The following is a 12,672-nucleotide window of genomic DNA, read 5'->3' on the forward strand; positions in this document are numbered from 1 at the left end:
AAGAAACAACTCTGTGATTTAAGTTTGTTTGTTAGTTTTGTTGGGTTTAATATCACACTGCCACAATTATAGGTCATATAGCGACTTTCCAGTTTTGATGATGGAAAAAGACCCAAAGTGCCCCTGCGTGCATTATTTCATCACAGGCCAACACCTGGGTAGACCAACCGACCTATAAGCCAGCTGGATGGCTTCCTCGCACAAAGAGTCCTGAGTGAGAATGATTTCAGTATCTGACTTGATCACCTGACCATTATCACACCTTTCACCAAGTGAATCCCTGTCCTCCATCATCACTGTTGCAAAGTATCTAAGATGTCCAATCGCTTGTCCATCACATCTGTGGCAAAGTGGTTTAGGTGTTTGAATCACCTGTCTGCCATCACATCTGTGGCAAAGTGGTTTAGGTGATTGAATCACCTGTCTGCCATCATCTTTGGCAAAATGGTTTAGGTTGTTTGAATCACCTGTCTGTCATCACATCTGTGGTAAAGAGGTTTAGGTGTTTGAATCACCTGTCTGCCATCACATCTGTGGTAAAGAGGTTTAGGTGTTTGAATCACCTGTCTGCCATCATCTGTGGCAAAATGGTTTAGGTGTTTGAATCACCTATCTGCCATCACATCTGTGGTAAAGTGGTTTAGGTGTTTGAATCACCTGTCTGCCATCACATCTGTGATAAAGAGGTTTAGGTGTTTGAATCACCTGTCTGCCATCACATCTGTGGTAAAGAGGTTTAGGTGTTTGAATCACCTGTCTGCCATCACATCTGTGGCAAAGTGGTTTAGGTGTTTGAATCACCTGTCTGCCATCACATCTGTGGCAAAGTGGTTAAAGTGTCCTAATTAGAGGAAGGTGCCCTGCATCACATCTGTAGGAAAGTGATTAAGGTATCTGACTTAGAAACACTTGTCCTTTGGCACCACTGGGCCAACGTACTTAAGGTGTGTGACTTTGGTCACCTGTACCTCAGCAGCACTGTAGCAAAAGTGGTTTAAGTATCATAAATTGCATCCTTTGTTCTCCAACACTTTTGCGGTGAAGTTGTTCCAGTCCCATGTCCTTTGATACCTTTGTGCAAAGTGGTATTAGTATCTGACTGGATAAGCTTGTCCTTCAATAACACTATGGCAAAGTGGTTAAGGTACTGACTTTCAATGCCCTTGTCCTAAAGCACAAGTTTTGCAAAGTAGTTTACATTATCTGTCTTTGATTCACTGTCCTTTGTCACTGTGTCACAGCAGATGATGTGTCTGACTTTGAGTCTACTGTCTATCAGCATTTTAGTGGCAAAGTGGTTGTGGTATCTGATTGTGAATCCCGAGTCCTTTGACACATAATGTCAAGGAGGTTAAGGTATCTGACTTTGAAACACATGTCATTCAGCACCACTGCAGCTATCTGCTTAAGGTATCTTACCTTGAATCACCTTTCCTTCAACACCAGTGCAGCCACATTAACATGGCTGAATCCACTGTGAAAAAAATGGCTAAGGTATCGTTCAGTACCACTGTGGCAAACTGGTTTAGATATCAGCACTGTTAATTAATTTGAACTTTGACGCAGTCAGTTTGTCTTGCATGAGAACTCCATACAGCTTGTATAAGGTGAGTGCATCTTCTCAGATATCCATAATACTGTAAAATCATTTTTATTGGCGTAGGACGAATTTTCGCGTATTTCGCGCTAGAACCGATGCGCGAATTTAAGCCCGCGCTAATATTATTTTTTAATTTTATTTTTTTCATTTATAAATTGAAAATGCGCAAATTAAAGTCCGCGCGAAACAGTCTTTTTTCACGTTTGCGCGAATTTTTATGCCAGCGAATTTAAATGATTTCACAGTATAGCTAAATAATGCATGAAAGTTCACCCCAGGTTCTTCTTTCAAAAACAAATAAAGTTAACAGTCTTTACTTTGCAGCTAGTTTCATCGCTGCAACAAATATTCTCCATTAAAAAATAGTAGCAGTTTGAAATAGTAAGTATAGACTTTAACAAGTTTGGGCAACTGTTTTTGCTCTACCGTATCATGCTACTCTTTGCAAACTTTAAGCTTACAAAATTGAACGATTTTTTTTCAATGATCTCGCGATACATTAAAATTTCTTTTGTATTTTTTTATAACTGATGTACACATCTACATAACAATTTGACTGGTTGTTCTATGGACATAAATCATAAATATGATATTAGAAAATCATAAATGGCAAGTACGAAAATGATGTTTTTGTAAATATTTACTTTAATTTACACTTGAAATATCACATTACAACTGCACCTAATAATTCTTTCTACAGTTTGTAATTAGGGGTTGTTTGATTCACTTTGCTAGGGACTTATGATAGTCATTTTCAGGTTATGTCAGCAATAATTCATCCGTTATCTGTCTGTTATTACTTCAATAACTGGTAGTGTACTGGTTTTAAGATCGTTATCTCAGGGGGAAATTGAGATAGTTTTCAAGTTCGATATAGGCTGGAAAAAAGTGAAGCCATTTGTGAAATAACCTTATTAGGTCGATAGAAAAAAAAGTATTTGAAAACAGTCTGAAAGGCTTTTTGGTATTAATCTTGCATAAGCCTTTGACGGGGGAACTGCGCTGGTTAGAATACTCGTCTATAGCTACTGTGCAAAATATAGTCTAAATTTGCTTTAGGTACCGTATGATATCAATTTGAATACAAAAAAGTGGTAACTTTTATTGTATGTAAAATAGAGTGGATGAATGCCGTTGTAAAAGGCCAGTAAATGGAACAATTTCACTTATCAACCACTAGTAATTGACATAATTGGCACTAAATTATACATTTTTGTGCTATAATCATCACTTCTGGCAATTACAGGTTATATGATAATTATTTAAAATACCATATTCCTGATTTTCAATACAAAAATCACACTATGTGAGAGGCTGTGTATATACTTCATATAAAGCTGTATGACCATATTGTAGAATTGCTACACACACACCTAAAAATAAAACATGTTATATATATATATCCAGTAATATATACCTAAACTTGAAAACAATCGTACATCCAATGTTGTGCATGACAACAATACTGCAATATGTGTCATGCACCATAATGAGCGAAGGGAACCAGAATTTTAGGTGTTCTACCGTTGACATCATATAGCAACATCAATATGGCCGATGAAAAGCTGTTGAAAACATAATGATTGTTACACACAATGGTATTTTAGATACACTGATGCATTGGGAAATACCAAGTTGAAATTATAGCTGAAGAGATGACAGAATCATTCGGGATTTTATTTTTCAGAAATATTCGCTTTGTGCATATGATATACAGAGCGTTAAAATTCAAACTGCACGTGCATTGGTACATGCATATATACTTGAAATGTTTTATGAGATAGAAAGTTGTTGGCAGACTTTTTTTTTGTAAAATAATAATATCATAATGAGATATTTACATACCAGTATTAGAATATATACTTCTAATACAGATCGCCATATTTACATGTAGTTGTATTGTCATATGGATCTCAGACCTTCTGGATATGAAAATAAATAAACTTGATAGTATGTATTACATATTTCATGTATACCATTGATTCATATCGTCCCACAGATACTTCGTTTATTCATAAAATAAACAAACATTATATCTAAAGTACACAGGAAAGGATATATGGCAACATAACTTCACATTGCCCACATAATTACGTAAATCATAATAAAAACTCTGTCGCTTTTCCCTCTCAAAAATGTGTAGGAACGTCTTGGGAACGGGCTTTCGCGAATGAACATTAAAAGCGCTACTACTTCTCCAGTTGTATGTATTTTTAAGTACTCATCGACCGTATTTTGAGAAACATCTTTTTCTGCGTCCTCTTGTACGTGCCAGCAGTTAATCATGGCCGTGCTAAAAACTTGTTTGCTTGATTTTCATCACAACTGGTTCAGTAAACATCCATGATTCCGCTACAAGGAACTGCAGAACGCTGTCTCTACTTTCTGTTCAATACTTCAGATGAAATAAGGCAGTGTGCGTACATAATTTCATTTCCAATAGAAAAATTATTCATTACTTAATACAGTTATGAGAAAGTTTTCTCATAAGTTGTTTCTCAATAGTGCAAATAAATTACATCCAGTATACATGTACAGCGTATGCTGCAAACGTATACAACAAAACATGTACTGAAAATTCCCCATACAAAGAATTCATGACATTTGATATAGATCCACAGCCAATATATACTTGGATGGAGGTACAGCCAATATATACTTGGAAGTAAGTACCGAAATGCATTTAATAAGTAGAAAAAATAGGGACCAAAATACTAAAAGTTCCTATTTATAATATTGGCGACTTTAATGCTATACCAGAATGTAGATGGTAAAAGATATATTTGTGGGAAGGGAAAAATAGAAATGATGAAACATTACTGAACTATTTGATGATTGATAATTGTCATACATGTAACTTATTTGCCAACTTTCGCAGGAGTTTACCTTCTCCTCTAGCACTTATCACAACGACACTTATTACAGTCGTAACATGCATGTTTTATTTCCCATTTATTTCATTGCATTTTATGACATTTAAGGTAACTGCGCAGTCTGGTCAGGATCCATGCTGTTCGCTTTCAAAGCCTATTGCATTTAGAGAAACCGTTAGCGAACAGCATGGATCCTGACCAGACTGCGCGGATGGTCTGGATCCGTGCTGGTTGCAAAGCAACTATGTTGGTTTTCTCATGGCACGGCTCATTTAAAAACTAAAACAGTTACTTTCTGTTTCATTCCATTAACGTCTCGGCTTTAAGGCCTTTATCAAAATGACAAATCTCGAATGACGAACAACAAAATCAATCATAGCATTATAAAACATGATTAACAACGAAACCATATACAGCATTTTAAAACATTATGATCCAAAATTGATAGCATAGCAACACAGGACTAACCACAAAGCCATAGCATAACAAATAAAATCATAGCATAATAAAAACATGATAAATAACAAAACCATATCATTACAAAGCATGACGACCCACAAAACAACTGCATAAAAACAAATGATCAACCACAATGGCATAGCATATTAAAATACACTGACAAACAAAATCTTAGCTTGATAAAAACATGATAAACGACAAATCCAACGTGATTATAATGAGCAGTCAAAGAATTAGCAAAAAGTACACTGTAACAATTTAGCATATATGCTACATGAAATGAGACCCAAGTGAAGTGTATGTTTCATTCCAACGGAAACGTACAGTAACGTACTACTCAAAATACAAAATGTATTTTACATTTACTTTGAAAAATGATTTGTTAAATTATCAAATAAAGTGGTCATACTTTAACATATGTTACGCATGCTTCATTATATGTCATACCACTTTTTACATATGATTTGTAAACGAAGTCTTTCAAGGAGCAATCGTTGATTTTCATTGAACCAAATCGCTTGGAAAACGAACCCCTAGTACGAAACGATAAATGAAAACAATAACGCTTTTTAGCTGAACGAAAACGCAAACATGGCAATCAATGCGTGTAAAGTATATAGATATCAAGATGCACTACCCTTAACGTATTTGATAAATTATGTATATATATAATCTGATAAAAAGAAAACATGTCCCCTTTAACATTTTTTTTCATTTCATTTATTGGCAAATCGGCATTACAAATGCCTTTGACCATTTACAATATGTTTATTCAATATGGTCAAGACATACAAATACATAATTATATAATATACACAAATACACAAAAATATCACTTCAATAAAACATTTATACTGTGCAAACATAAATTCAGCTAAACATTATATGAAAATTTAAAGAGCAGTTAAATCTTCAAGAGTTTGTTCACGTAGTTTAATAGCTTCGCTTATATATTTCGCATTTCTTATCAATCTTTTCTTGCTAGTAGAGGACATGATATATATGAATTTATTAACAGACGGCCAAGCTGCATTGATACAATATTTCTGTCTAATATGTGAATACTTATTGCAACAAAGCATAATATGGTATTCAGATTCAACAAAATGACTAGAGCATATTTTACAGATACGATCCTGTCTATCAATACCAGTATACCGGCCTACTTCGATTTCTAAGCTATGTGATGCAGTTCTAAAACTTGTATATTGTTTTCTCAGTAAAGTGCTTGGTAAAATATCTAAATATTTCTCATAACAAAATTCAAGTTTATATTTACTATAATATTCAAGTTTCAATACATTTTGAATAGACGCTTTCCAACTTTGTATGTACTGATCACGTAGCCGTTGCTTAAACATAGCATAATAGTTGCAGTTCGAATCGAAATTCAACCAGATATCACTAAATCCTAAACTATCTAATAAAGATTTAATTTTATGTGACCATGAATCACCATTCAGGCTATTGCATTGCTCATTAAAAATTCTATACATGGGCATATCCTGATTTTTCATAATTTTTATCCAATATTTTAAGGCTCTCTCTTTCATAATTACTGATAATGGAAAGCGGCCAAGTTCGCCAAAGACAGCTAAGTTAGGAGTTTGATTTCGTACCCCTAAGACATGTTTACAAAATCTTAAATGTAGTTTGTCGATTTCTTTGAATTCGTATATTCCCCAAATATCAGCAGCATACAAAAGAATAGGCGCAACCATTGAATCAAAAAGTGATAATTTTGTTCTAATATCCATATTTATCCTACTGAAAACAGATAGCAAATTATTATACGCCCTTAAGGCTTGGTCAGAGAGAGTCTTTACAGCAATTTTCATATTTCCGGTATAAGTGAAATTAACACCCAGGTAACAAAAATGATCAACAATATCCAACTTCTCACCATTAACATACCATTCAAATGTACGGTTTTGTTTTCTTTTTTCAAAAATACAAACTTTGGTCTTTCTGACATTTATCTTAAGACCCCATTTATCAGAATATTGATAAATACAATCAAGTTGTGTTTGTAAGCTCTCAGCATTTGTTGTGAATAAAACAATGTCGTCCGCAAAAATCAGCATATACATTGACAATTGAGTTAAATCATTTTCAGTAAGGTTATTAAAATCGATACAATTTTTAATATCATTTAGGAATAATATAAACAATAGGGGCGAGAGTGGTTCCCCTTGTTTTAATCCGATAGTGACATCAAAGAAGTCTGACATTTTCATATTTGGAGTTAATTTTACACATGACTTAACATTTGAGTATATAGACTTTAGCATGGTTAACACTTTACAACTAATGCCTGAATTACAGAGTTTGATCCACAAGGCATCACGTATTACTGTGTCAAATGCCTTTTCATAATCTATAAAAGCACAAAATAATTTAGATTTATTATACAAGGTATTCTGAATAATTGTGTGTAATAAAAATATACAGTCACTAGTGCAATGATTATCTCTAAAACCAAATTGAGCATCATTAAAGACATCATTAGATTCACACCACTTATTGATTCTATTTCTTAGAGTTAAAGAAAATATTTTTGCAGTTATATTGACAAGAGTAATTCCCCTGTAATTACAAGGGTTTGATTCATCCCCCTTTTTAAAAATAGGTATTATAACACCTTTACACCATGACTCGGGGTATCTCCCCGAGTCATAAATTTTGTTGAATATAGAAACAAGATAAGGAGTTATAAAATGATTAGAATCAATGAAAAAATCGGCTACATTATTTTCATAATCGCAGCTTTTATGTCTATTTAAAGACGAAATTACTTTAGATACTTCATCCGAAGTAAATGGACAATCTAGTTCATCTATACGTAAATTCTCTGTACGACTACTCTCTTCATCTTCTGATACAAAATCAGTTTGATTTGAACTAGATAATGTACTAAAATACTCAGCAAAATCATTTACACTAATACCATCAGATTTCGGCATGCTTTTATTTTTGAATTTTTTAATATATTTCCAAAATTTTCGTGGATTCCGTTTACTTAAATCAGATAATTTGGACTTTTCAATGTTATAATATTCCTTTTTAACTTTGCTTTTAATCTGAGTAAATCTTCTCCTACTTGACAAAAAATTAAGTCTATTTGTATCAGACGGATTAGTTTTGAATGCCCTTTTGTCCCTCCAAAAAGCCTTTTTAGCTTGCTTACACCTATCATCAAACCATGGGGATTTCTTATGTACATTCTTCTTAGGCCTAACGGTAAAAGTTTTACCATGCAACTTAAAGGATGTGTCAAAAATAATTGTATTCAAATTATCAATACACCTGTCAATGTCTGATTCATCAGTCTCCAACTGATATAAAATATTATCAAACATGTGTTTATTTTCATTTAAAACATGATTCAATATAATTGGGTCATTTTCTTCCCAAATAATTTTATCATAAGTCAATACATCATAATGATATAATATTGTATTTTCGCAGTTCAAACCAAATTCAATCGGACAGTGATCCGAATATTCCGTTAAATCACAGACTTTCATATTTGTTATATTAGCGAAGTTATTGTAGCTTGTAATTACATAATCAACAACACTAGCAGCCTTGCGGCTATGCGCTGTATTATAACAAGTAAAACTCCCTTTTTCAAGCCGGCCATTAACAATGTTAATATTATTTTCTTTACATAGAGACAGCAATTTTAATCCGAAACCGTTAACATGACTGTCTTGTGATACACGTGATGGTATATTATTTACAGCTATATCATCTAAAGGCATGTGAACATATCGATCAAGGTTGATGTTATTGACAGAATCAGGATGTTGTCCTGTTCTAGAGTTTAAATCACCTGTCACATATATATCTCCAAAATTACTGTAACTCCTGATGTCATCATTTATTTGTTCAAAGAAGTCGAAGTTATGTAAACTCGACGAGATGTTTTTATAAACATTTGAATCCTCAGGCGGTATGTAACACGTACAGAAATACAAGTCATTTAAAGTTCCAAAGTGTTCTTTCAGTAATTTAAACCATACTATACCTTTGACATTTAAACTTACAAGTTCAATTTTTTTGAAATATTTTTCTTTATAGTATATAACAACACCACCACTAAATCGTTTTGCTTTGCGGTTATATTTTGGCCTCGGACACGAAAAAGAGCAATATCCATCGATATCAATATTGGTTGTTTTTGAGTTCCATACTTCTGTGAACAATAAGATGTCAAAATTGCCTATGTAGTTTAAAAATTCACTATCATTTAGTTTATTTACAATCCCCTGAATATTCCATAACAGGAAAGTTAACTGCCCCTGCTCTTCCTAATTGGCTTCCTCAACTGTTTCACGAAACAAACTGCCATTAATATACAGCTTATCGTATCTCAAAACTGCTGTCTTGTTTTCTTCTCTAGCCTTTATCATCTCTGGTATTAACCTCTTTCTGCGATCCTGGATAACTTTAGGATATTGATCACTGCATTTGACAGATATAGAATCCTGTTTCTCAAATACCTTTTTTTTTATTTCTATTTTATCGGGTGTGTGATTAAATTTTACCACTATTGGTCTTTTTTTACCCGTTGTAAATTGGCCAATACGGTGCGCCCTGTCAATCTGTACACTGGTTTGAACGTCCGCCATACCCAGATCGTTTTTACAGAACGTGTAAATTTTGTTACTACAGTTTTCAGTTTTGCGGGCCTCATCGGTTTTTTCTTCTTCAATGTTAAAAAAGAGTAAATTGTCCCGCATGGACCTCGACTGTAAGTCAATAACTTCCTCAGTCAATCTGTGATTCTCCTTCTTTAAAGTTTGATATTCCGACATTACTTTCTTATTTGCTTCAATACCAGACTTAAGTTGTTTGTCAATGTCATATTGTTTTTTTCTAATCTCATCGCTTAATTGGGAATCATAATTTCTGCTGGCTTCAATTTCTGTTAATTTACTGTTTTGCTCATAAATTTTACCCTCAAGTGATGAGACACGTTGATCCATAACGGTCATTTTCTGTGTCAAATTGCTAATCTGACTTTCAATTAAATCCAGCTTATTTAATCTTTTGTCCATTGCCTCGAGCTTTTCCATAATCGCTTGATTTACAGGTATTGAAGATTGAGTGAGCTGTTGTTGATATTGAGGTGGGGTCATAAATTGGGTATGTGGAGGTAAAAATTGACCTGGAAATCCATGTACCTGTGTTACGTAACTAGCATTTGGGGATGATCCCGGAGAACTTTGATCTGCCATAATTAGTCTTTTACCAGGCTGTTCAATCAGATAATTCGGGGATGCTTGAGATTTCGTTCGTTTTTTTCTGCCCATTAAAAGTTTTCATAACACTTTCAAATCTATCCCGCCAAAATATAAAACCTTATTGTTTTTATATAATCTCACTGTCTACAGTAGAACACTACTCACTATCGTTTTCTGCTTGTTTCTAATATATATATGCAAACTCCTGTTCGCTTTTATCCAAAAAAACACTAAATAATCCATTTTTTGCACAAAAATTTAGCTGTTCGAAAATAACATGTCCGCCATATTGTCACATGACCACGATATGTATGTTTCATTCCAACGGAAACGTACAGTAACGTACTACTCAAAATACAAAATGTATTTTACATTTACTTTGAAAAATGATTTGTTAAATTATCAAATAAAGTGGTCATACTTTAACATATGTTACGCATGCTTCATTATATGTCATACCACTTTTTACATATGATTTGTAAACGAAGTCTTTCAAGGAGCAATCGTTGATTTTCATTGAACCAAATCGCTTGGAAAACGAACCCCTAGTACGAAACGATAAATGAAAACAATAACGCTTTTTAGCTGAACGAAAACGCAAACATGGCAATCAATGCGTGTAAAGTATATAGATATCAAGATGCACTACCCTTAACGTATTTGATAAATTATGTATATATATAATCTGATAAAAAGAAAACATGTCCCCTTTAACGAGTAGACAACTTTCTGCTAATTGTAATAAATGGTAACGCTAAAATGGTAACTGAAGACCCAAGCGTGGCAAATACAGGGGCAAGGCATAGTCTTCTATGTTTGTAAATCCTAATGGCTAAATACTCTTAGATCCTTACTCAAACTTGGCTTATTTTCAGACATATGAATTTATTGTCAGAGGAAATACTCAACTTTCTTAAGCTATGGAGACTGATTTCTGCCGCCCGTTTTGGCGTGTTGTCGCATTTGAAGACCGACAAAACGCCGAAAAACGACAAACATACGATAAATACCGTATTTGTCGTATCGCCGTGCTAATTTATTTCGTATTGGCGTGTGGATACCCAAACACACCAACACGCAAGAACGACACATATTTTATCGTTTTTGGTGTGTTTGGACGTTAAAAAGGCATCGACACACAAGGACGACACATCAGCGCGCCTGTTTATCGTGCTTAAATATATCAAAACAGGGATTCTGCGATATATATTTATTATTTCGATGCTTATATGTCTTTTATGTTAATAGTGAATGAAATCGGAAAGCACTGTTTCTTGGCGCATGTATGACACTAAAATGTAGGTCGGATATGACGTGGAGTTTAATATCAGAACATGGCGAAGAGGCTACGCGTCCCGCGGAGTAATTGTGGAGTACGTAGACGTCTATTGAATTATTTTACGAGCCTAATAATCAATGCGAAGTATGTGAACTAAGTGTCACAATGCAAAGTACATTTATGTGAACTAAGTGCCACAATGCAAAGTATGTGAACTAAGTGTCACAATGCAAAGTACATTTATGTGAACTAAGTGCCACAATGCAAAGTATGTGAACTAAGTGTCACAATGCAAAGTATGTGAACTAAGTGTCACAATGCGAAGTAAGTGAACTAAGTGTCACTATGCGAAGTATGTGAACTAAGTGTCACAATGCGAAGTATGTGAACTAAGTGTCACAATGCAAAGTACATTTATGTGAACTAGGTGTCACAATGCAAAGTATGTGAACTAAGTGTCACAATGCGAAGTATGTAAACTAAGTGTCACAATGCGAAGTATGTGAAATAAGTGTGATACCGTTACGTTATATAATTTCTATTCTGGAAAAAAAATCATTTTTTGTAGCTTTCTTTCTCGGCGCCTGTATGAAAACAAACGTGATATTTTTTTAAATCTTAGACTTTGTTAAACCATGTTTTTCTTCAGAAAGACATATATTTTCCGAAGCAGTTTTATAAGATGATTCAAACGAAACCCTTAACTATTATATGTTTTATCCAAACAAGAAGTGAAACGGCTTTTAGGTGAAAACTTGAAAAAACAAACAGCGCGTAAAGAAAAAATGATATATAGATATCCAGATTTATTCACATATTCAATAAATCATGTACCATCTGATTTAAACAAATTTCAGATACAGACATGTCCCCCTTTAGACTAGACAAGTCACAAATCGGATAACTTTCTATTAATCGTCATAAATTATAGATTAATGACAATGTATTTACAATTTTTAATGCGACCATATTGGGACAAATACAGGACCGAAGCAACGTGTTCTGTGTTCAAAAACGTTTAGGGCGGATGAGCGAAATAACAATAACAAAATTACAAAACATATCTATGTAATGACCTAATTTAACACGATACATAGATTGTTCATTTACTTGTTCATTCATGTGACAAGAGCTCTAGTCAGAAAGTATGCTAAACTCCGCTATCTGAGCAATACTGGCACATAATAGTAATCCATGACAATTCAAGTCTCC

The 12,672-nt window shown here is 33.9% G+C and overlaps 1 protein-coding gene across 1 annotated transcript; it reads right to left on the bottom strand.

Moving 5' to 3' along the window:
• Positions 1–9,245: 9,245 nt before the first annotated feature.
• On the bottom strand, positions 9,246–10,175 carry LOC123552704 (uncharacterized). Its single transcript, XM_045342443.2, has one exon. The coding sequence runs from the start codon at positions 10,173–10,175 to the stop codon at positions 9,246–9,248; it is 930 nt and encodes a 309-aa protein (XP_045198378.2).
• Positions 10,176–12,672: the final 2,497 nt, after the last annotated feature.

The sequence above is a fragment of the Mercenaria mercenaria genome, chromosome 14 (genome assembly GCF_021730395.1).
Source record: "Mercenaria mercenaria strain notata chromosome 14, MADL_Memer_1, whole genome shotgun sequence".
Classification (NCBI taxonomy): domain Eukaryota; kingdom Metazoa; phylum Mollusca; class Bivalvia; order Venerida; family Veneridae; genus Mercenaria; species Mercenaria mercenaria.